Consider the following 26,104-nt stretch of genomic DNA (forward strand, 5'->3'; position numbering starts at 1 on the left):
TGGTGCTTGTCAGTGGACGGGGCCGAGGTCGCGGGCGAGTGGCGATGGCTGGCGGGGAAGGGTTAGTTGGAGGCCGAAACTCTCACGGCAGGCAAGGCAAGGCAAGACGACCCGAGCCGAGCTTTAGGAGGCTGGACTCGCACGAGTTGGGCTCGTTGACCCCTTCCTTCCATGGGAGGCTGGGCAGGGCTACCAAACCGAGTAGCCCCCCGATGAATGGATAAGCCCCTTCCTCAGCCGCTCGTTGCTTCTCAGTCCGACAGAACAGCACGTGAAAGCCCAGGCCTCCCTCCCTCCCTCTCCCCACCTGCTGGAATCCGCGGCCGCTGCCTGCAAGGGTGACCTTGCTTGAGCCCGTCTTCCTTCTTCCTCAGCTAGGCACCCGTGCCCATCTTCAGTCCACCTAGCCATGCCTACGACGATGGCGGCGGCGGCGGCAGCGTCTGCTCCAAGCTCGCTCCGCGTTTCGCGCCAGGGGACGATCGGGGGAGGTCCGCATTGTGCTGCTCACTATAAATCCCGCATCCTTTTTTTTTCATTTATACCTGGGATTCAGGGCTCACACACAGCTCATACTGTGCCATGTAGGCCATGTCCTCTACAGCAGGTCTCAGAGGGCTGCCACTGTCTCCGCCAGAGCTTCCATGGTAAGACTACGTGCTGTGCTTTAGACCTTTAGTTGGTGCGGCTGTGAGCATGTGTGCGCGCCGCCATGCGTGCGTTCTCCTCTGTTTCTTTTCCCCCGCGCTTGTCTTGTAAGTTGTAACAAAGGACTGCCCGCTTGAATCTCTCTGCAGAACATAACGTGCTGCGCGAACCAGACGCAGACGGCGCAGCGCAAGTCGTATTCGGGGACGACCTCTCCGCCGTCAGGTTCAGTGAAAGGTAACGGAAGCAGCAGCCATCTGCATAACGAAAAAGTTGGGCTTCACCACCAGCCAGCGTCACACACAGCTTGTCGTTCCCTTCCCTGACGATCTCTCATCGCTCGTCGCAGAGAAGGTGAAGCCGAGGCTCGACGACGGGGGCGTCGGGTTTCCGCCGTTCCGGTTCGGGGGAGGCGGAGGAGGAGGCGGCGGCGGCGGCAGCAGCTCGTCCGGCGGGTTCATCCTCTTCGTGGTCGTCCTGCTCCTGGATTACCTCAAGGAGTTCGAGAGGAACCTGCAGAACGGGCCACGGAGGAGCGGCGGTGGCTACGACGACGGGCTGGCGCCACAGTAGATTCCTCTCTCTTTCTCGGTGTGTGGTTTGAATTTTGGAAGAGAACGTGTGCTACGACTCTACACGACCATGTGTTGCAGAGATGCTTCGGTGTTCGTTGGTGTGATCTCTCTCTCTCTTTTTTTTTTTTCCTACAAAAGACAGTTTTTCTCGAGGGCTCATGTGAGGACTAGAAATTTTAGCCAGTCGAACGAATGCCTTGAGATCACACAATGAAACTCATTGGCGCTTCGAAAGTTTGAATAAATTTCAAAGAATCTCCTCAGTCCCTGTTTGGATAACCCAATTTATTTATTTTTTCAAAGAGACAGAGCCCCTATTTCATTAGAAAATAGGAATAATGTCCTTACACCAGGCATCACAGAGAAAAGCTAGCCTAACTGAAACTAGGCAAAACACCACACTACAAGGCATCCTTACAATACCCGCTAACAGCGATAAGAAAGATACCTAACACAGCGCGATGCCAAACCTAAACAAGTTCATAAGCTTTGCTTATTACAGCATCATTCAACCCAGCTAGGAAGCGAGGTAAACAGGACCGTTCAATAGAAGTAAAGCACAAACGGAGACACGACATATAACACTAACAGCCACAAAACCCACTATCCAAAAATGTGACGATCTCTAGGTCTCCAACCATATGCCCGGCATAAAACTTCACTTGCTATCTTTCTGATGAGTTTGCTTTCTTGGACCATCATCCTTTTTTTCTTCTCTTTTTGTCGAATAGCTCAGGAATCCAATCAGAAGCACCAAAGAAAAATGACGTTAGAGGGATCAAGCAAATTTTTATCGCCAAAACACCAATCGTTTTTTGTTCTCCATATGGCCCATAAAACAACACACATCCAAACAATAACAAATTAGTGATTTTATTCTTAGGATCTTTCATCCAGCTATCACAAAGTTCTTTAATGTTTTTTGGAATGAAATCCAAATGTAACGCAACTTGAATCACTCTCCACACATATCTAGCAATTGAACATTTGAAGAATAAATGATCAATCGTTTCAGAACAGGCACAGAAACAGTAATCCTAAGAACCATGCTAGTTTTTTAATTATCTTTTGTGAGAATTTTGTTTCTCACAACCAACCAGATAAAAACTTTGATTTTATGTGGTAACTTGGATTTCCATAAGAACCTATAAGGCACAACAACTTGATCACACATCTTTTTATACAAAGAGTTCACACAGAAACCCTTTTTACCAAGAGTCCAAACTATTATATCTTCCTGGTCAGACAAATCCTGATTGTTGCAACACACCATTAGCTCCTCATACATCAAGTTCAAATTACCCATGATCCTTCTTCTAAACGAGAGGGCTTCAAAATTCGAAGACAAGACCTTGTTGACTGAAATGTCTTTAACATATGCCAAATCAAATAAAGATGGGAATTTGTTAGACAAAGGGGAGTCATCAGTCGAGGTGTTTTTCCAGAAACTAGTTTTTCTACCATAACCAACAATCATCCTGCAGTGACTATAGAACGTTTCTCTCAGTCCCAAAATTTTTTTCCAAAAATGGGAATCATCCTGTTTTTGTCCAACAAAAATAAGGGGTTTCCTTTAATATACTTTTCCTTAATGATTTTTGACATAAACCATTTGAATTCTCAATATTCCATAACCATTTGGTCATTAAAGCATCATTCATGGTTTCAAGGTTCAGGACACCCAATCCTCCCTCACTCTTAGGGGAGCAGACTGAATTCTAGTTGACAAGGTGAAACTTTTTTGACTGGTGTCCTCCTTGCCACAAAAGCCTTTTTCTGTAAATGTCCAATTTCCTAATCACTGATTTAGGAGCAGGATAAATGGATAACATGTAAAGAGGAACATTAGTAAGACAACTATTTAGTAAAGTCAATCTACCACCCAAACTCAAGAATCTTCCTTGCCAACCAGCAAGTTTTTTTTTCATTTTTTCCTCCATAGAGTACCAGAGATTTTTGCTAAGTTTTTTGTTATCAATTGGAACTCCAAGATATTTCATAGGAAGACTGTCAATAAGACAAGTAAAAACGTTAGCATACAGTTCTTTAACTTCATTAGCCTCCCCAAAACAATAATTTTCACTCATGTGAAAGTTGATTTTAAGCCCAGACATGTGCTCAAAAAGACAAAAATTGAACCTAAGATTTCTAGCACCTTCCAAACAGTCTTGAATGAAGAAAATAGTATCATCAGCATATTGAAGGCAACAACAACCATTCCTAATGATATGAGGAACAATACCTTTAATAAGACCCTCATCCTGAGCTTTATGAATCAAACAAGCAAGCCCATCTGCAACCAGATTAAAGAGAAGGGGAGAGTGTCGGAGAGGAAATTCTCCGGCCGGGTGGCGGAACGCACCCACCCTAAATCCTAAGATGAGGAGGGGGCCTAAGCGTTTTGCCTGCTAGGTGGATTCAGGATGAACACAAGAACACACAAGGGTTTAGAGTGGTTCAGGCCGCCGGAGCGTAATACCCTACTCCACTGTGTATTGTATTGAGACTATGAGCTTGAGAGCTTGTATGAACTTGTGAGTCTGAGAGTCCGTGTGGATCTGCCTTGTAATGTCGTGTGTCCTCCCTTTTATAACTCAAGGGGGGCACGTACAAGGATGCCGAGCCCCGACATGTGAGCCCGGGAGCAAAACAGAGGGAATACATTACAAAAGTAACTAATGCGAGTACGTCTGAGCAATCTCCTGGTGCCATGATATCCGTAGCCCATGCAGTATTGATATGCTGCGGCTACCTCCTTGGTAACACGCGAGTGATGATGAGCATAGTGCACGCAGTAGTATGGGCGTACCGTCTGCCAATGGAATGGACAGGCACGCCGCCTGCAGAATGGACTGGTCATCGTCTGCCAGCGGAATGGACATGTCTCATTTAATGCGGAGGCGGCACATCGCCTGCCAGTGGAATGGACAGGGCTCATTAATTGCCGAGGCGGCACATCGCCTGCCAGTGGAATGGACAGGCGGCGCGCCTTATCCGCAATAAATGCAGAGACCGCGCAGTCTCGAGGCCTTACGTCAGGCTCCGCTCGTTGGCTTACGTCACGGGTACCATGCCACGTGGCAGCATCGGGGCTTCGCCTGAGTGGGGAGCAGAAGCGTATACAGTAAGGTCCGGACACGCGTCGGCTCCGGACCCCCGCCTAGCCTTGATTAAGGCCTGGGTATTCTCTGTCCCAGAATATGGGGACCCTGCTGTGAGTGGACCAGACCCCACACAGAGGGGTCCAGAACCCATCCAAGGGGTCCGGTTTGTGCTCGTGGAGGTCTTGGACCTTACACGGAGGTCTGGTCTGTATATACAGGGGTCCAGCACCTTCCCATGGGGGTCCGGACTCACTGTTAATACCTTGGAGTATATCATCTTCTCTGGCCACGTGTCGGCCCCGAAACTGTCCATGTGGAGGGGTCGGGTGCTGTCGCTGGCCCAGAGTAGTCGCCTGAGGCTGGGGCGAGCCATGGTCTGGTCCCATGCACAACTCCTTTACCACGCGACTAAAGATAGTCGCATGGGTACTGCGACTTCTTACGGTAGTAAGGGGTACCCCTATTTTAGGGTACTGACAATGGCCCTCGGGCCCACCTCAGGGGAGGATGCGAGCCTGCAGGTGTGGCCAATAGCCTGATTGGTGATTAGCGCGCCGCTTCCGTGTGTCTGCTGACGTACTATCCGTCAATCCGCCTTCGGTCACGCCAACTGCCATATTCGTCTCCGCGGCTGACTGACCCGCGGCCCCCACGCCTAGTGGTTTCGCCGGGCCACGCGCGAGGCGCCTCGATACCGCTGCATTTGGTTTAAAAAATCACCTTCTATTTCTTCTGTCGCGACCCCGAGGAAGCACACTACCGGCGCATGCGGTGGTTCGCTTTTTCTGCACCCGGGAACCGGCACCCAAGGAGTATGACACGTGGGCCTGGGCCCCCGTGTCATAGACTGGGTTGTTGTTTCTTGCGGCGGAGATGAAGAGGCGCGCTACCGCGAGCGGCGGTTCGCTTTTCGGGCGCGCGCGGCGGTTCGCCTTTTCCGTACCTGGAGTTCAGCGCACAATCCGTATGACCCGTGGGCCCAGGCCCCCGTGTCATAGACTGGGTCGCCTGGGCGTCAGGTGTGCGTCGGTCGGGATTTCCTGTAGCGTCTCGGGGCACAAGCGGGAGAGTCTGCCTTGAAGAGGGATTCACCCTGCGTGCAGCAGTTACGCTTTCGCATTCCCTCCCAATTGATGCGCCCTTTCGCCTTCTAGCTCTCTGCGCCCCTTTGCATTCGCGCTCTTCTGCTTTGCACCACCGCCGCCGCCGACACCATGACTTCGCTTGGCCATCTCGAGCGTTTCCAGTCTGAGGGGGCGCTCAACCTGGTGCGCCACCTGCTCGGATGGAGTGCGCCGATGCACGTCGGAAGGATCCACGTTGACGCCACTCCCCTCGGCAATCTCGCTGCCGGGGAGTTCGTGTTGTTCGCCTCCTACATCTCGTGTGGGTTGGCGCTGCCAATCTCGCCTTTCTTCCTACTGCTGCTGGAGGAGCTCGGGCTCCAGCTTCAGCACCTCACGCCCCACTCAATCCTCCAGGCAGCCATCTTTGTACACCTCTGCGAGATGTTCGTGGGGGTGGCCCCCTGCACCTCCCTCTTCCGCCATTTCTTCGTGTTGGTGAAGTCTGTGGAGGCTAAGGACCACCTCGGCGCATACTACTTCCAGACAAGGTCGGACTTAGCCATGGCCTACATCCCCACCCTCGGCGGCGCAAGGTGGGAGAACTGGCGCAGCGACTGGGTCATCGCTAGCGCCGAGGCCAACGACCGCCTCGTCCTGCCGAGCGACGGGCCAGCACTCGACCGGAAGCAATGGAGGGCCAAGCCGTCGCTGGCGCTAGAGTTCCTGCCCTTGCTGGACAGAATCAAGACCTTGGCAACCGGTGGTCTGACCTCCATGCATGTGGTCGGCGACTTCCTGAAGCGCCGGATCGTGCCGCTGCAGAGGTGGGTGCGCCTGTGCTGCTGGTTCACCGGCTCAAACAACATCGGCTGGATCCAGCGCGGGCCGGGGACCGACCTGTCCTAGGAGGAGCTGGAGCTTCTGGTGAAGGGGATTACTGGTGAGTCCTTCGTCCCTGAGTCCCTAATCCCCCCCAGGGCATCCCTGCGCTCTACGACGACCCAGGGTTGAGGACGGCGATCTTGGCCACACTGTCGACCTTCGACAAGAGCGGCGTGGTGGTTTGCCAGACCAGCGGTCGGGACTCCCACCGCGGGATCCGGATCTCCGATGCGCCGGCTGGAGGCTGAAAGTTCCCTATGCCTGGGAACAGGATCTGGATGTCACCTAGAGGGGGGGTGAATAGGCGGATAATAATTATCACTTTAAAACTGGAAATTCTTACTCTACTCGAAGGTTGGATCGCAGTGGGATGAAAGACCCTTCGAGTAGGTTACAGCGGAATAGAAGTTCCCGTCTTAAAATACCCTGCACTTCGAAGACAGCTTGTACCACATATAAATATAGAAGTGCAAGTATAAACAACAAATAAGGCAGAGAAACGGAACACAGCATAGAGCAGAGCACACAGACACAGGGATTTATCCCGAGGTTCGGTCAAGCCTGAAATGCTTGCCTAGTCCTCGTTGGAGTTAGCAACACCTGGGCTTGGAGTCTATTTCAACTCCTTCCTCCGTTTGCTCAGATCTGTCAGTATGACAGATAGAGCCTTCCACTATGTTGATATTGGTTACAACAACGTCGTGGCTGCTTATAGTCTTCTTGACAGCACTCCGGCAGAGTAACAACGTGCTCAAGATTTTGCTCTAGCTCTCAGCAGCACTTCTCCACTCTCTAAAGGCTTATAGCTTTGCCTCCACACAACCAGAGAGATGTACAAGAGAGGGAGAGAGAGAATTGATCCAAATGATGTATACACTTGTTGGCTGCACTTATCCTATGTTTGAGGTGCCTAGGGGGTCCCTTTTATAGCCCCAAAGGGTCTAGGAGCCGTTGGAGCTTCATTTGGAAGCTCCCAGCCTTCCTTGGTTGCGGGTGCACCGGACTGTCCGATGGCGCACCAGACAGTGAACAGTACGCGCATAGGGCACGACAGAGAATCCACTGATTGGCTGGTTTCCTTTTCTGTGGGGCACCGGACCATCCGGTGTGGAGCACCGGACCGTCCGGTGCGCCATATGACCGTTGGCACTCGTCGACGTGGCAGGTAGCCGTTGCACGGCTAGAGCACCAGACTGTCCGGTGCCACGCACGGACTGTCCGGTGATTTATAGTCGATGTAGCCAGAGAACACCCGAGAGCGACGAGTTCACAGACCTTGCATCGGACTGTCCGAACACCAGCGCCTCAGCGACTGGCGTACCCAGCTGGAGGAGCGCACTAAGGCGGCGTCCCGCCAGTTTGCCTTCGAGCGGTCCGAGCTTGAGCGAGACCGCAAGGACTACAAAAAGGACCTCCAAAAGGTGTATGCCCGGGAGCTGGAAGGAGAAGAGGTTGGTCAAGAAGGAGGAGGCATTGAACCAGAGGGAGGAGGTCGTCACAGAGCTCTGGGCCAAGCTGAGTGCCATGAATGAAATCCTGGAAGAGCAGCGGACCCAGCAAACCGCGGCTGTGGAGAGGATCCAAAAGTGGGAGCGGGAGCTGGAGGACAAGGCCAGCAACATTGCCCTGGCCGAGGAGAACCTCAAGGAGAAGGATGCCTCCCTGGATAAGCGGGCGACGGATCTCGCCTGGCGGGAGAAGGACCTCGCCTTCAGGGATGAAATGTTTGAAAGGCGGGATAAGCTGCTGGCCGAGCATGAGCTCGAGGCGGAGGAGAAGGAGAAAAAGCTGGAAGAGCGGGTCCGCCAGTTCTAGGCGACACAGGCAGCACCGGGCCTCCAGGCGGTGGAGGCCACCAGGAAGGCTCTTGAAGATCTTCAGGCGGAGCATCACGCCGGGGTCCAGCGCATCGCCGCATGGGTCGGCGAGGCAAGCATGACACTGGTGTCGCTAGGGATGAGTCCCATCCCGGTGTCGCAGTTGCCGACGTCCATCTCTGACGTGCTACCGGTGCTGGACTCCGCCGCCGACCGCCTCCGACGCTTGGAGCAGATTCTTGGCGTCCGCCTGGAGGCCGAGGGCGACAGGCTCTGTCGGGCGGTGATCGAGTACATCCTAACGTGCTTCCGGAGCCACGACCTGGCCATCTCCTTGGAGCCGGTGATCGCTGGTCCGGTGGCCGACAATGAAGACGCTGTTCGGGAGGGCGTACAAGATGTCGTGGAACTGGTGGCCGAAAGCTTCCAGCGGGATCCTGCTGATGATGAGTAGCTAGATCTACAGAGAGAAGGCAAGGGTCCCGCTGGGAAGCGGCTTTGTAATAACTTTTGGTTTTGTAAGATACTTTTGAGTACTATTTATCAAGCAGTATTAGCACTTATCTGTATGCTATTTGTCCTTGTTGTGTGTGGCGTTACCAACTCCTCCCTGGTACTTGGCCCCCTAGGATGTAGACTCAACGTGTCGAGGCTGGATACCAGTATACCTAAGAAAGAGTTGGTGACCCGGCCCCTAGGAGGTAGTCTCGACTGGGACCTGGACCTGTACACAGCTTCGGCTAGGAAGTGTTAGTAGCACACCCATAGGACCCATCGTCTGGTATCTGCCATCCTTTGATTTATGCAACATGACCTGCAAGATTTAGCCTGGGAAACCAAGCCTTATGCCCGGACCTACAAGGTCACAGCTCCAAATACTAGGACACCCGTTGCAGAGCGGTAGAGGTGCAGGCTTAGGGTACGGGACCAGGCTAAGCGGCTACACAGCTCCGGACCACCCTAGGAAACAAGCACCCATTCTCTAGAACCGGACCCGCAGGTTGCCGGACCCCCTGTATCAGGATAGGGGTCCCGAACTGCGAGCCTGGCTTACTCAATTTGGATGTCATCATACCAGCAAGGATGGGAACCGTTTGGGTGGGTTAGATAAAAAATAATATCTGGAAACTGTAGCAGAATAAAACCATCACATAAGCACATCTGGGGGGGTAAATCCTTTTTTATAACTTGATATGCATGGGTGCAGACCAACAGGCCGGGCTTATGAGGGCATGCCTCACCAGACTGACGTACACATATGCACAACCTAGTTACAAAAAGAAGAAACCTTAACCCCTCAGACTTGCTCCTATGGATAGAACTTACGGAGATCCTCTATGTTCCAGGGGTTGGGAAGAGGCACTCCTTCAATTGTGGCAAGCCGGACACATCCGGGTCGGCATACTTCCGTCACCTTGAAGGGTCCTTCCCAACTAGAGGAGAGTTTGTGGAGCCCTTCTCGGTTCAGTACTTGACTTAGGACTAGGACCCCGACCCCGAGCTCCCTACTATGCACGAACCGTTGGTGGTAGCGCCTAAGCGCCTGGTTGTACCGTGCATTTCGGATTGCCGCTTGCCATCTGCGCTCGTCGATGAAGTCCACGTCCTCACGTCGTAGCTGTTCCTGCATAGACTCATCAAACGACTGGACCCGTGGGGAGCCCATAAGGATTTTCGGGGGAAGGCAGGTGTCGGAGAGGGAATTCTCTGGCCGGGTGGCAGAACGCACCCGCCCTAAATCCTAAGATGAGGAGGGGCCTAAGCGTTTTGCCTGCTAGATGGAATCGGGAAGAACACAAGAACACACAAGGGTTTAGAGTGGTTCGGGCCGCCAGAGCGTAATACCCTACTCCACTGTGTGATGTATTGAGCCTGAGAGCTTGTGTGTGAGAGTCTAAGTTGGATCTAAGTGTGTCTGCCTTGTAACACCGTGTGTCTTCCCTTTTATAGCTCAAGGGGGCACGTACAAGGGTGCTGAGCCCCGACATGTGGGCCTAGGGGCGAAACAGAGGGAATGCATATAGAAGTATCCAATGCCAGTGCCGCCCAGAAGATCTCCGAGCGCCATCATGTCCGTAGTGCATACAGTATTGATATCCTACGCTGCTTCCTTGGTAACGCGTGAGCCATGATGAGTACAGTGTATGCCGCAGCACGGGCGTACTGCCTGTCAACAGAATGGACAGGCATGCCGCCTGCAAGATGGTTTGGTTGCAGTCCGTCAGCGGAGTGGATAGGGCACATTTAATGCTGAGGCAGCACATCGTCCGCAATAGACAGGCGACGCGCCTTATCCGCAATAGACAGGCGGAGTGGATAGGCTCGTTAAATGCCAAGGCGGCACATCACCTGCCAGTGGAATAATAGACAGGCGACGCGCCTTATCCGCAATAAATGCAGCGCCGCGCGGCCCAGAGGTCTTACATCAGGCTCTGCCCGCTGGCTTACGTCACGGGTAGTAGGCCACGTGGCAGCATCGGGTCTCCGCCTGGGCGGGGAGCAGAGGCGTATGCGGTATGGTCCGGACACGTGTCGGCTCCGGACCCCCGCCTGGCCTTAACTAAGGTCCAGGTACTCTTTGTCCCAGAACCCCGGGACCCTATTGTGAGTGGCCCGGACCCCACACAGAGGGGTTCGGGACCCATCCAAGGGGTCCGGTTTGTGCCTGTGGAGATCATGGACCTTACCCGGAGGTCCGATCCGTATATACAGGGGTCCGGTTCTTTCCCCTGGGGGTCTGGACCCATTGCTGATGCCTTGGACCATATCGTCTTCTCTGGCCACGTGGCGGCCCTGGAGCCGTCCACGTGGTGGGGTCGAGTGCTGTTCTCCACGCGACTAGAGCTAGCGGCGTGGGCACCGTGCCTCCACACTGTAGTAAGGGGTACCCCTATTCTAGGGTACTGACAGTGGCCCCCGGGCCCGCCTCAGGGGAGGATATGAGCCTGGAGGTGGGGCCAAAGCTTGACTGGCGATTAGCGCGTCACTTTCGTGCGTTTGCTGACGTAATCACTGCCAGTCCGCCTTCGGACACGCTAACTGCCACGTCTGTCCCCGCGGCTGACTGACTTGCGGCCCCCACGCATGATGGTCTCACCGGGCCATGCGCGAGGCGCCTCGATACCGCTGCATCAGTTTGAAAAATTACCTTCTCTGTCTTCAGCGGTGGCCCTCGAGGAGGCGCAATACTGGCGCGAGCGGCGGTTCGCTCTTTCTGTACTCAGAAACCGATGCCCAGGGAGTATGGCTTGTGGGCCCGGGCCCCCGTGTTAGAGACTGGGCCGTTGCTTCCGGCGGAGATGGAGAGGCGCACTACCGCGGGCGGTGGTTCGCTTCTCGCGTGGCGGTTCGCTATCTCAGTACTCGGAGACCCGCACACCAGCTGTATGACTTGTGGCCCCGGGCCCCCGTGTCAGAGGCTGGGTTGCTTTGGTGCGCGCCGGGCGAGATGGGCGCGAGCGGGAGAGTCTTCCTTGAAAAGGGATTCTCCCCGCGTGCAGCAGTTACGCTTTCGCATTCTCTCTTCTTGCTGCGCCCTTTCGCCTTCGAGCTTTCTGCGCCCCTTTGCATTCGCGCTCTCCTGCTCCACACCTGCGCCACCGCCGACGCCATGACTTTGCTTAGCCAACCCGACCGCTTCCAGACTGAGGTGACGCTGGATGTGGTGTGCAACCTGCTTGGATGGGGTGCGCCGGCGCTCGCCGGGAGGATCCACGCTGGCGTCGTCCCCCTCGGTGATGTCGCCGCCGGGGAGTTCGTTTTGTTCACCTCCTACATCTCCTGCGGGTTGGCGGTGCCAATCTCGCCTTTCTTCCTGATGTTGTTGGAGGAGTTCGACCTCTAGCTTCAGCACCTCACCCCCCACTCCATCCTCCAGGCGGCCATCTTCGCCCACCTGTGCGAGATGTTCGTGGGGGTGGCGCCCTGCACCTCCCTCTTCTGCCATTTCTTTGTGCTGGTGAAGTCGGGGAAGGCGAAGGACCACCTCGGCGCCTACTACTTCTAGACAAGGCCAGATTTAGTTGGCGCCTACATCCCCTCCCTTGGCGGCGCTAGGTGGGAGAACTGGCGCGGTGACTGGGTGATCGCTAGCGCGGAGGCCAACGACCGCCTTGCCCTACCGAGCGACGGGACGAGACTCTACCAGAAGCAGTGGAGGACCAAGCCATCCCTGGCGCTGGAGCTCCAGCTCGTACAGGACAGGATCAAGAGCTTGGCGGCGGGCGGCCTGATGTCGATGCATGTGGTCGGTGATTTCCTGAAGCGCCGGATCGCACCGCTGCAGCAGAGGGCGCGTCTTTGTTGCTGGTTCACCGGCTCAAACGACATTGGCCGGATCCAGCGCGGGCCGGGGACCGACCTGTCCTGGGAGGAACTGGAGGTTCTGGTGAAGGGGATTACTGGTGAGTCCTTCATCCCTGAGTCTCTAATCCTCCCCGAGGGCATCCCTGCGCTCTGCGACGACGCAAGGTTGAGGTCGGTGAATTTGGCCACGCTGCCGACCCTCGATGAGTGCGGCGTCGTGGTTCGCTAGAGCGGCGGCAGGGACCCCCATCGTGGGATCCAGATCTCCGATGCGCCGGTTGGAGGCCCCTAGACTGTCGGTGTGGCCCCCAGCGCCCCCGCCGGAGCTTCTCACGTCCCCGCCGTGCCCCCCCCCTTGGACAAGGACAAAGGGGCTGCAAGTAGCTCCTCCGCCCCAGGTGGTGCTGAGATGTTGGAGGAGGAGAGGAGACATCGGCTACGCCGCGCCGATGGATCGTTTGTTTTGGACCCCCTCCCATTGGGGCCGAGGAGTCCGGCTCCCAAAAGCGTCAGAGGACCGCTGGCGGGGCCGAGGAGTCCGGCTCCGAGGCCTAGGGCACACAGAGGCGCACCAGTCCTCCGCCACCACAGCCATTGGGTCCGCCACCACCACAACCACCACCACCGTCGGGCTCGCTGCCGCCAACAGCACCTGGGGATGGTCTCCCCCAGGGGTACCACCAGCAGCAGCAGAAACAGCGGTCGCCTCGCTTCTAGGGTCGTTGGAAGGTCCAGGGCCCCAAGTGAGTGGAGCCCATTTCTTTTTTATTAGTCTATTTAACATGCCGAGAGGTCTTAACCCATCCTTTGCTTGTCAGGGCTTCCTCCCCCTCTGCTCCCAAGGTCGTGCCTCCACCGCCCCCGGCTGCTACCACCGAGACAACGCCGTCGGGCCCCTAGGCTCCAGCTATGGGTCTAGCTGCGGCGACGCCAACACCAAGTGGTGCCGCAGCGGCGGAGGGGTCCCTACTGCCCCGACGGCTACCACAGCCTCAACGACGGCGATGCCGTCGAGTACACCATCGGCAGCGGCAGAGGAGGCCGCAGCTGCGCCCGCCGCCGCTATCGAGGTCGACGCGGGGGGCGCGTCCAGCTCCAACCCGCCGCCCAATCCGGAGGAGACGGAGGTGATTTTTGGGTGGCGACTCTGGTCTGGCGCTGAGCCAGAAGCAGCGCCAGTTCCTCTCCCCCGGGTGCTGTCCCGTGCCCACCAGGCCCTCCAAGGGACTGAGGCGGCGATCCTGTGGGAGTGGGAGGCGCTCGAGGCCGAACACCAGCGCCTCAGCGACTGGCGTACCCAACTGGAGGAGCGCACAAAGGCAGCATCCCGCCAGTTCACCTTCGAGCGGTCCGAGCTTGAGCGGGACCGCAAGGACTACAGGAAGGACCTCCAGAAGGTGTTTGCCCAGGAGCTGGAGGTGACCCGGAAGGAGAAGAGGCTGGCCAAGAAGGAGGTGCACTTGGACCAGAGGGAGGAGGTCATCTCGGAGCTTCAGACGAAGCTAAATGCCTACAACAAGATGCTGGAGGAGCAGCGGGATCAGCAGGCCGCGACTGTGGAGAACTTGCTGAGGGTGCAGCAGAGGCTTGATGACAGGGCCAGCAGCCGTGCCCTGGCCGAAGAGAACCTCAAGGAGAAGGATGCCTCCCTAGATAAGCGGGTGACGGATCTCGCCTGGCGAGAGAAGGACCTTGCCTTCAGGGAGGAAATGCTTGAGAGGCGGGATAAGCTGTTGCCCGATCATGAGCTCGAGGCGGAGGAGAAGGAGCGAACGCTAGAGGAGAAGGAGGAGACGCTAGGGGAGCGGGTCCGCTAGTTCGAGGCGGCGCGGGCGGCACAGACAGCCCCAGGCCCTCAGGCGGTAGAGGCGATGAGGAAGACACTTGAGGATCTCTAGGCAGAGCAGCGCGTCGGGGTCCAGCGCATCGCCGCATGGGCCGGTGAGGCGAGCACGACACTGGTGCCTCTAGGAGTGAGTCACATTCCGGTGTCGCAGCCGCCGACGTCCATCTCCGACGCGCTCTCGGTGCTGGACTCCGCCGCCGACTGCCTCCGATGACTGGACCAGATCCTGGGCGCCCGCATGGAGGCCAAGGGCGATAGACTCTGCCGGACGGTAGTCGAGTACATCCTGACGTGCTTCGAGAGCCACGACCCGGCCATATCCTTGGAGCCGATGATCGCTGGTCCGGTGGCCGACACTGAAGACGCTGCTCGGGAGGGCATTAAAGACGTCGTGGAGCTGGTGGTCGATCGCTTCCAGCGGGATCCTACTGATGACGAGTAGCCGAATTTACAGAGAGAAGGCAAGGGTCCCGCTGGGAAGCGGCTTGTAATTTTTTTGGTCTTGTAAGGTACTTTTGGGACGTATTAACCTAATAGTGACAAAACTTATCTGTATGCTATTTGCCTTTGCTGTGTGCGTTTGTTACCAACTTCTCCCTGGTACCTGGCCCCCTGGTATGTAGGCTCGACATGTCGAGGTTGGATGCTAGTATACTTAAGAAAAATTCGTGACCTGGCCCCAATAGGTAGTCTCGACTGGGACTCGGACATGCACACAGCCTTGGCTAGGAAGCTTTAGTAGTGCGCCCATAGGACCCACTAACTGATATCTTTTATCCTTTGATTCACGCAACAGGACCTGCAGGATTTAGACCGGGAAGCCAATCCATGTGTCCGGACCCCCTGGATCACAGCTCCAAATACTAGGACACGCGTCACAGAGTGGTGGAGCGCGTAGGCTTAGGGTATGGGACGAGGCTAAGCGACCACACAGCTCCGGACCAACCTAGGGGACGGGTGTGCGGTCTCTAGAACCGGACCCCCAGTTGACGGACCCACAGGACTATAGTTTCGAATACTAGGGTACCCATCACAAAATGGTGGAGTGTGCAGGCTTAGGGTATGTAACCAAGCTAAACGGCTACACAACTCCGGACCACCCTAGTAGGCAAGTACTCGTTCTCCAGAATTGGCCCCTAGGCTGCCAGACCCCCCTATCGAGGGGCCCCAAACTGCAGGCCTGGCTACTCAATTCGGATGTCCATATACCAGCAAGGGTGGGCACTGTATGGGAGGGTTAGATGAAAAATGATGCTCGTAAGCTAAAGCAAAATAAGACTACCACAAAAACAAATCTGGGGCGAATCTTTTCTTTATAACTTCATATTCATGAGTGTAGGCCAACAGACCAGGTTTATGAGGGCGGACCTCACCGGGCTGGCATACATATATGCGCCACTTAGTTACAAAGGAAGAAAACTGAATCCCTAGGTTTGTTTCTATGGGAAAAACTTACGGAGATGCTCTATGTTCCAAGGATTGGGAAGAGGCTCTCCTTCAGTTGTGGCAAGGCGGACACACCCGGGTCGGCATATTTCCGTCACCTTGAAGGGTCCTTCCCAGCTGGGGGAGAGTTTGTGGATCCCTTATCGGTTTAGTACTTGCCTTAGGACTAGGTTCCTGACCTGGAGCTCCCTACTATGCACGAACCGTTGGTGGTGAGCGCTTGGTTGTACCGTGCATTTCAGATCGCCGCTTGCCTTCTGCGCTCATCGATGAAGTCCACGTCATCTCGTCGAAGCTTTTCCTGCATAGACTCATCGAAAGCCTGGACCCGTGGGGAGCCCATAATGATTTCCGGGGGAAGGCAGGCTTCGGCCCCGTAGACCAGGAAGAACAGGGTCTCCCTGGTAGCTTGGCAAGGTGTGGTCCGGTTCCCCCATAGCACTGATGGAAGCTCGCTGACCTAATTTGCACCATGTTTTATCAAGCAGTCGTAGGTGCGCGTCTTGAGTCCCCTGAAGATTTCTGTGTTTGCCCTCTCCACTTGGCCATTGCTCCTTGGATGAGCCACGGACGCAAAGCAGAGCTGGGTGTCGATGCCCTTGCAATGCTCCTGGAAGATCCGACTTGTAAACTGGGTCCCGTTGTCCGTAATGATACGACTTGGGACCCCAAATCTACAGACAATCGATTTGAGGAAAGCGACAGCAGCACCCTGGGTGATGTTGACCACAGGGGTGGCCTCTGGCCACTTTGTGAACTTGTCGATGGCGACGAAGAGGAACCGGTACCCACCGACGACCCTGGGGAATGGTCCCAGGATATCCACCCCCATACGGCGAATGGTCAAGAGGGTGGAATCATCTACAGAGCCTGAGCTGGTGTGTGTATCTGCTTTGCGTGGAACTGACACGCCTTGCAGGACTTTAGCATCTCAGCTGTATCCTGGAGAGTGGTTGGCTAGTAAAAGCCATGCCGGAAGGCCTTACCGACCAGTGTGTGGGATGATGAATGACTTCCGCACTCTCCTCCATGGATCTCCGTGAGCAACTCACGACCCTCCTCCTGGGTAATATACCGCATGAGAATGTCGTTGGCGCCACGGCGGTAGAGATCCCCTTCTACTACCGTGTAGCGTTTAGCCAACTGCATTATGCGCTCTGCAGGCACATGGTCTTCAGGAAGGAAATTTTCCTTCAGACAGTCCTAAATCTCGGAGATCCATGCATCGGGACCACTCCGTCAATCAGAACATGGTGTAGCCGCATGTTGGCGATGATAGGAGCGGTGATGAGCGGTAGTACACCGGCCCCTGCCATATTTTCGGGGCAGTCAGATGCCTCGAAGGAGACAGTGGCGCTCCTCCACCATTGATGTGGAGCAGCCTTCGGGACCCCCAGTACCGCCGAAAGGACCTCTCGACGCAGGGACTTGACGTTCCTGCGGGAGGTGAGCTCCCAGCTCCCGCCGTATATCACGTACAACTTCTTGTGGCAGTCGTCGTCGTCACCGGAGTCGGAGTCTCCAGTGAAGACGTCCTTGAGGTCCCCCTCGGGTGACTGATACCCGAGCTCTCGTTCCCCCGCGGCTACTTCATCGTCGTTGACCCTCTCCTTGCCAGGCCGGCGATGGGGTGGGGAGCCATCCTTGGAGGACTGCTCGCGCCGCTCGCTGACGCGCTTCGCGAGCTTGATTATCTCATGGCACTCCAAGGCGTTGTGGCGACTGTTGGGGTGCACAGGGCATGTGCCGCTATTTCCACCCTGCGGTCGGGGGCGCTTGTTGCGCTCGCTCTGGCCCCCAGCCGCCGCTGCGACGATCGGAGCGACAGTCTGCGGCTTCTCGTGGCCGCAGTTCTTCCTTTTCTTCTTTTTGCCGTCTTGGGAGACGGCACCCGAGCCACCCGTCTGGGTGACCCCGGTCTATGGTGCCGAGTGCCATGCACGGCCCTCGGTAGCCCTGGCACACTTGTCGGCCAGAGCGAAGAGTGTGGTGACAGTTTCCACGTCGTGTGTGGCTAACTTCTCCAACATCTTTTCATCACGCACTCCCTGGCGGAAAGCGGTGATGATGGAAGCATCTGAAATATGAGGAATAGTGTCTCGTACCTTGGTGAAGCGGGAGATAAACGCCTGGAGAGTTTCTCTAGGCTCCTGTCTCACTGTGTGGAGATGGGCCTCCACGCCATGCTGCTGATAAGCGCTGATGAAGTTCGCTACGAACCTCGCGCAGAGCTCTTCCCAGGAGTAGATCGATCCCGGGGCAAGGTTCACGAGCCAAGTCCGGGCCGACCCAGACAAGGCAACATGGAAGTATGTCGCCATTACGGTGGTGTCTCCACCGGCTGCCGTAATGGCGGTGACGTAAACCTGCAAGAATTCCGACGGATTTGACGTATTGTCGTACTTCTCCGGTAGGTGTGGCCGGAACTTGGATGGCCAAGTAGCTGCACGGAGATGATCCGCAAGCGCGGCATAGCCCACGCCGGCCAATGGGACACCCGCTTGGATCCGGGCGCCCGTTGGAGTCTGCGGTGCTACCGTAGCGAAGTCGTAGTCGAGGTTGCGACCCTCGACGTTTTGTCGGCGCTCACACGCCCTCTCTAGAGAGATGCATGCATCCTCACCCGCAAGCCTGCGGTTGAGTTCTGCCCGCAGGTCATTAGACCTCTCCAGAGAGACTAGAGCGTCCTCTCCTGCACGCCGGTGGTTGAGCTCCGCCCGCAGGTCCTCGGTCGGTGCGGCCCTCACCGAGGGGGAGCGTACTGATGCCGACGCCTCATGTTGACGCCAGGATGACCGAGGCCTAGGCCTGGCTGAGCCAGAATGTGCCATGCCGAGCATACGGTCGACATCATCCCGCCACTGCTTCATGGCCCCTGGTGAAGCTGTGGGGCTAGGAGGGTGGCGCAGCAGCTCTCTGGCCGCAGACAGCGCCCCTGGCGTATGCGGTATGGTCCGGACACGTGTCGACTCTGGACCCCCGCCTGGCCTTGACTAAGGTCCAGGTACTCTTTGTCCCAGAACCCCGAGACCCTGTTGTGAGTGGCCTGGACCCCACACAGAGGGGTCCGAGACCCATCCAAGGGGTCCGGTTCATGCCTGTGGAGGTCTTGGACCTTACCCGGAGGTCTGGTCCGTATATATAGGGGTCCGATCCTTTCCCCTAGGGGTCCGAACCCATTGCTGATGCCTTGGACCATATAGTCTTCTCTGGCCACATGGCGGCCCTGGAGCCGTCCACGTGGTGGGGTCGGCGCTGTTCTCCACGCGACTAGAGCTAGCGGCGCGGACACCGTGCCTCCACACAGTAGTAAGGGGTACCCCTGTTCCAGGGTACTGACAGCAGGCTTCGGCCCATAGACCAGGAAGAACGGGGTCTCCCCGGTAGCTCGGTTGGGTGTGGTCCGGTTCCCCCATAGCATAGACAGAAGCTCGTTGACCCAATTTGCACCATGCTTTTTCAAACAGTCATAGGTGTGTGTCTTGAGTCCCCTGAGGATTTCTGCGTTTGCCCTCTCCACCTGGCCATTGCTCTTGGGATGAGCCACAAATGCAAAGCAGAGCTGGGTGCCAATGCCCTCGCAATACTCCTGGAAGAGCCGACTTGTAAACTAGGTCCCGTTGTCCGTAATGATACGGCTTGGGACCCCAAATCTGCAGACGATCAACTTGAGGAAGGCAACAACAGCACCCTGGGTGATGCTAACCACAGGGGTGACCTCAGGCCACTTCGTGAACTTGTCGATGGCGACGAAGAGGAATCAGTACCCACCGACGGCCCTAGGGAATGGTCCCAAGATATCCACCCCCCATACGACGAATGGCCAGGAGGGTGGAATCATATGCAGAGCCTAAGCTAGTGTGTGTATCTGCTTTGCATGGAACTGACACGCCTTGCAGGACTTTACCATCTTAGCCGCATCGTGGAGAGTTGTTGGCCAGTTAAAGCCATGCTGGAAGGCCTTACCAACCAGTTTGCGGGATGCTAAATGACTTCCGCACTCTCCTCCATGGATCTCCGCGAGTAACTCACGACCCTCCTCCTGGGTGATGCACCGCATGAGAATGTCGTTGGCGCCACGGCGGTAGAGATCCCCCTCTACCACCGTGTAGCGTTTAGCCAACCGCACTATGCGCTCTGCGGACACATGATCTTCAGGAAGGATATTTTCCTTTAGGTAGTCCCGGATCTTGGAGATCCATGCATCGGGGCCACTCTGAGATACTGGCTGTGGCGCTAAGGGGTTGGCAGAACCCCCTGTAGCACACACAGTCTTCGGTGGGTTCTGTAGATGGTACGCCACCGGGGCCGCTAGCTTCGAGGTGCTAGTCTCGCCCCTTCGCCCAGTTCGGCAGGCTGGGCGGTGGGTCTCAGCAGCCGTCTTTCGAAGATGCCCTCGGGCACGGGTGCCCAAGTTGATGCCCTCATGGAGAGTTCATCTGCCGCCGAGTTGTCAGCCCTAGGAACATGTTGCAGTTTCAGGACCGTGAAGTCTTTTTCCAGCTTCCTTACGTGGAGGAGGTAAGTTGCGAGTCTGGGCTCGTTGCAGCTACATTCCCCGCTGATTTGCTTGATGATCAGCTAGGAGTCCCCCTTCACGAGGAGCTGGCGGATCCCCAGGGATAGGGCGGCTGACAAGCCGAAGATCATTGCTTCGTACTCTGCCATATTGTTGGTGGCCTTGAACTCAAGGTGCACCATGTACTTCACTTGATCTTCGTTGGGGTCGATGAGGACCACCACAGCTCTGCCAACTTGTTGACGGGCGGATCCATCGAAGAAGAGCGTCCAGTAGGGCTCGGTGAAGACCGGACCCTTGGGCTCCGCAGGTGTGGGGTCCGAATCGGGATCCGGACCCCCAGGAGCGCTCGGGGGAGGTGTCCACTCCACGATGAAGTCATCTAGGACCTGACTCTTGACGGCGTGGCGAGGCTAGAAGTCCAGCTGGAACTCAGCAAGCTCCACGACCCACTTGGCGATGTTTCCTGTGGCGTTAGAGTTGTGGAGGATGGCCCTTAATGTAAAGGAGGTCACCACCACGACCCTGTGTGCCTGGAAATAGTGGCGCAGCTTCCTGGACGCAACAAGCACAACATAAAGGAGTTTGTGCGTCTCAAGGTACCTGGCTTTTGCTTCATGGAGGACCTCGCTGACGTAGTAGACCAGCCTCTGAATGGTCCGAACCCCTGCCGAGCCCCAGGTTCCTGGCCTTCTAGCGCCACCTGGTCTTCTTGTGCCGTCCTTTCGACAACCAACACCATGCTCATCGCTTATGCAGCCGCTGCGATGTATAAATACAACGGCTCTCCAGGTTCTGGCGCTACCAGTATTGGTAGGGACATCCGGTGCTGCTTAAACTCTTGAAAGGCATGTTCCGCCTCTTCGGACCAAGCGAATGGGCCGGACATCCGCAACAGCTTGAAGAAGGGCAGCGCCCTCTCAGCCAGCCTTGAAATGAAGCGGCTAAGGGTCGCTAATGACCCCGTAAGCTTCTGGACGTCCTTGATACGGGCCGGAGGCCTCATCGCCTCAATTGCTTTGATCTTCTCTGGGTTTGCTTCAATGCCCTGGTGCGAAACCAGGAACCCCAACAACTTTCCTGCGGAGACACCAAAGACGCACTTGTCTGGGTTCAGCTTCGTGCGTGTCGCCCGCAGCTTGTCGAAGACCAGGGTTAAGTCTTCCACTAGGGTCGACCCTCTCTTAGTCTTGACCACGAGGTCATCGATGTATACCTCTACTCTGTCTCTAATCAGGTCCCCGAAAGTCTTACTCATCGCCCACACAAATGTCGGCAAGGCGTTTTTCAGACCGTAAGGCATTACTTTGACTGAACCTCCCAAGTCATTAGGCCCACCTACAGTTGTCCTTGTCCAACGGACCTCAGACAACCCTGCAGGTGCACCTGATCACTTGACAAGTTCGGTATCTGACTTCCTTAGCTTCCCAAGAGCGTTTCACCCGTCACACTGACATTACAATTCATCGAAGATACGAAAGTGCGGAAGCAGTTACAATAACTTACTTTATTGAAAAGTAAGAGATAGTTATATAGTTACAGACCAAAACCAAAATATATGAGTGCTGAGTATTATTATTACATAACATGGGAGGCAAAAACTCCTCCCGAATAAGCAGTAAAAAGATTTTAACGGAGGGCCTTTCCTCCCGCAGCTTTAGTCTTGATTCTCTTCTTTTGGTACCACCTTTGAACAGAAGCAACAAAAGTTCGCTGCTTCTTCACCTAAAACAACATGGGACAAAGTCCTGAGTACGAAGTGTACTTTCGCAAGACTTACCCGACAAAGTAAAAGACTCTCAAGGATATCCTGGCTTTAAGGGAGTCAAGGTAAGGCTTATCAATAATCAATGACTCTGTTTGCAGAAATGCTTACTAATATCGGATCCTTAAAAAATCCAGTTTTATTTGTCAGGTTAAGTAAAATTACCTGCAACTAGAGTTCTTTCTACCCTAGTTCATTCACTTGACCTATACTAGTCAATTTCTTAACAACCCTTCATCTTCACTGGATTGCTACGTGTAGGGCAGTGACCAAGTCTTCATATCCGCAAAGTTACGGCGATCCGAATCGATTATACTCAGTTGAGGATCTCCAATCACACGACATATGTAGCACTTAACCTTTGCATATGTCAACTCGCCACCGGGGTTCTTAAGACCAGATCAAGTTCACGCCAACCGAGAGCACAGATACACCACCGTCCAGCCTCTTGCCATGGAGCGTACACACTACTCTCACCATCTCTCCACTCCCATTATGTGTTATCTTATTCTAGTATTAGTCTGCCCGAGGCAAAGCTTACCCATGACGAGGCATGTGACCAGTTAAAGGGTCCTCGATCAGCAAGCCTACATCGAGACGGACCTTAATCGACTCGGATGGAGACACTACATCGAGACTCTCTTCTCGTGCAAGTCACCCGCCCGGTCTCAGCTTAATCATTTCAAACCCAAAGTTTGGTACCTGACAGAGGTACATCTTTTCCGATGTTGAACCCATCATGGCCATGATGGATCCACCATCAAGTTTTATTTTTGAAAACATCCCACCCACTTTGAAGCATCATCTTTTATAAAAGCAAAACATTTTTGTTTTTCTAGAGCAAAGCTAAGCATAAGAAAAACCTTTTGTAAAACAGGGATTTAAGGAGAAGTAATCAAATCCAAGGAAGGAAATACAGGAATTGTTTTAGCACACAACTCCTATCACCTAATGCATCAAGCAAGTGGGAAAGGTTTCAAAAGGAACAAGGAGGTGGCAAATGCACCAGGGCTTGCCTTGTGTTACTGGTGAATCAGGCTCTGTTCCGCAGATATCAAAATAGAAACAGTTGCGTGCCTGATGTTCTTCAGGTGGTGGTGGTGATGAAGTCCTTGTCTCTTCGAATTCTACTTCCTCCTCGTTTTCTAAATATAGCTAAGTATAATAATGAATGCTTATGTAGTGCTCATGAAGATGCAAAGATAATAACAGTATATTATCTAAGTCCTTGACTATAACTTTCCTTCACGGATCTCTGAGAACTTAGGGTTTCCGGAGTCAATAATGAAGTTCAAAGGGCAGGGGGCTAGGGTTTTGGGTTATAAGTATCAAACATGGTCCAAATCATACCAAACTCTACCCAAGGCTTCTAAATATTATTTAGAGGTTACCCTAAAAGTTTAGTGAATTTTGGATTTATTATTTATTCCCTAAAAATCCAGAAGCATGGTTTTTGGCTATTTTAAATGCTCTATAATTTCCTATTTGGACTAAAAATCATGAAACTATTTTTAGTAAATACTATAGAAAATTGGAAACCTAGCAAAATTGGTTTGGTATTTTTATCATTTTCTACAATTTTCTAGAATTTCTTTAGCTCTGGCAAAAAAAGAAAAAGAAAAAGATAGGAATAGTGTTGGACCGCAACCGGCCCAAGTCGGCCCACTACTGGAGAAAAGCGCCCGTGCGCGCGCCCGTGTGCGCGCCCGCGCAGACTTTGCAAGGACGACCCTGTGTTTTTGAATAACTAGAAGTGGGATCGCAACAATATTCAACGGATTCACTGACACTTTACAGAAACCTACCCCATGTTCTATTTCTTTGCAGGTTGAAGTCCTCGACGGCGAATGACGCAGGGCCACGCTGCGGCGAACTCTCACCGGCTGATTTACTCAATGACCAGCGCCCTACTTTGGTCGAGATCGAATTCAAGACCCATCGATCGTTTCCCCTCACTCAATTTCACGAACGGCTACCTAATTTGCTCTGTCCACAGTGACAGCGGGCATCGCGAACAGTCAACCGCGTTCCCGGTGATCCAAGATAGCCTGACTCAATTGAACTGGCCAAGGGGCATCCAGGGAACCTAAGGAAGCTAAAACAAGGGAGTAGGGGGTATGAGCATACTTGGAACAGGCTAGCCATGGCGAGGTGCTTCTACGGTGGCGGAAACAGAGATTGGGGGCAATGAGAAATTCACGGTCTCTGGTGAACGATTGGAGGCATGACTTGGTGGCTTGGTGCGTGATTACCCTACGGAGCTCGCAGTGCGCTCAATTTATAATGGGCTTAAGCGGTGGCCGGGGATTTGGACGAAGACGCGCGGTGGCCGGAGAAACAGGAAGTTACTAGTGCGCGTGATTAGTGTCTTACGTCGTGGCGAACTCACCGGCGATGAACAGACATCACAAGCCGAGCCACTGCGACGTGGTAAAAAGGGTCATAGCGTGGCGTGACCGGGGAAACGGTGGTGCCCGCGGTAATGGCCGTGAGGCCACGTCGCCGGCGCAAGTGGGAAAAAGGCAGAGTGACTACAATGGCTTGTGTTTATCCAGGGCAAGATCTTTTCACGCCGAGCATAATCCACTAGCTTAGGACATGAATCGTGACGACCGGCGGCGCGAATCCGGACGTGCAGATCGTCGGCAGCGAGAGACTGAAGCCTGGGATATTTAGTGCACTGTACCATTGGAAATGCAATTCAGAGCCCCTGACAGCCCAACTTGTAACGTCCAGAACACCGATTTCTACATAAAAACTTGCTAATTCGCCAATAGAAAACTTGCAACCCTTCATACCAGTTACAATTATGCTATAGCAACAACCATCAATCGAGCAACAGATCTAGCTAAAAATGGCTCACAAACCTAGTTCTAGGCCACTGTCAGTCTGATTTCAGACTTAAGACAGCCTGACAGGTCAACTTGGAGTCCAATTTTCTCAAAACTTTTCATAGTACCAAGACTTGCTCTCTATAGCAAAATTGTTCCCCTTTTGTAGCTCTACAAACTTGATGTGGTGACCTAGGGCAAGAACTTTATAACTTGGAAGATATAGGGCCCCAAAGTTGAGCCAACCCCACTGGTATTCAGACTTAGCCAATAGAGTTCAAATAGGACTTTTTGCAAATAAGTCCAAATATCAAGGTTTAACTTGCAAATCCACATACTTGTGAACCATATGACTTAAGGTGCCTTAACTTCATGGTTTTTGCACTTTGGTCCAAAGTGCACTAATTTTGCACTTAGCCCCCTCGGGTATAAGTCTAGGGCTTTCTAGGGTTCTTTTTAGGGCTTTTGATACTTCTAGGGTTTGGATGTCCCTTAAATTCATTAATGGTGGTATTTTATGGTCATTATTATCAAGTTTTGAAGTTTTCTCTTGTTTAGGCTTTGGTTACCCCTTTAATCCTAATATAGGGTTAAGTATCCTACTCTAGGGCTTTATCCATAAAATGTCATAGCAATACAATTTGTTTGAAATTTTTGCTTAGTAAATGCACTCTAGGTGTGACAAACACATGATATTCCAATTCTTATGATGTTATGCTCAAATTTTAGTAATAGTAACACCAGGGGTGTTACATCCTTCCCCCAATAAAAGAATCTCGTCCCGAGATTAAAAGTCCTAGGGCAAGTAATGGAAAAGGGAACACCACACATCTTTATTTCCTTATTTTTGGTACAAGGCAGGGGTGGTTTAGGGCTCATTCCTTTATTACAACAATTGCATACACTTTACAAGTTACATGAGGCTAAAAAGCCTGGGAAATGTTTTTCTAAAAAGTCTTGAGTTTCCCATGTAGCCTCATCTTATGAATGTTGGTTCCACTGTATCTTGTAAAACTTGAGAGTTCTTCTTCGGGTAATTCTATCCTTTTGACCTAAGACTCGAATAGGATGCTCCGAATATGTCAAGTCTGGTTCTAGGGCAACATCTGTTACTTCAATGGTTCGATCGGGAACCCGAAGACACTTCTTCAATTGAGACACATGGAACACATTATGTACGGCAGACAATGTTTTGGGTAACTGGAGTCGGTATGACACTGGTCCATATCTTTCAAGGATAGGAAAAGGACCAATATACCGGGGGTGCAAGCTTCCCTTTTACCCCGAAACGCGATACAC

At 53.8% G+C, this 26,104-nt stretch overlaps 1 protein-coding gene across 1 annotated transcript; it reads left to right on the forward strand.

Moving 5' to 3' along the window:
* The first annotated feature begins 218 nt into the window (after positions 1 to 218).
* Positions 219 to 1,502, forward strand: LOC100274890 (uncharacterized). The gene is made up of 4 exons (NM_001149149.2): positions 219 to 491; positions 589 to 647; positions 798 to 885; positions 998 to 1,502. The coding sequence occupies exons 1-4, from the start codon at positions 410 to 412 to the stop codon at positions 1,219 to 1,221; spliced, it is 453 nt and encodes a 150-aa protein (NP_001142621.2). The 5' UTR covers positions 219 to 409; the 3' UTR covers positions 1,222 to 1,502.
* Positions 1,503 to 26,104: the final 24,602 nt, after the last annotated feature.

This window comes from Zea mays, chromosome 4 (genome assembly GCF_902167145.1).
Source record: "Zea mays cultivar B73 chromosome 4, Zm-B73-REFERENCE-NAM-5.0, whole genome shotgun sequence".
Taxonomy (NCBI): Eukaryota; Viridiplantae; Streptophyta; class Magnoliopsida; order Poales; family Poaceae; genus Zea; species Zea mays.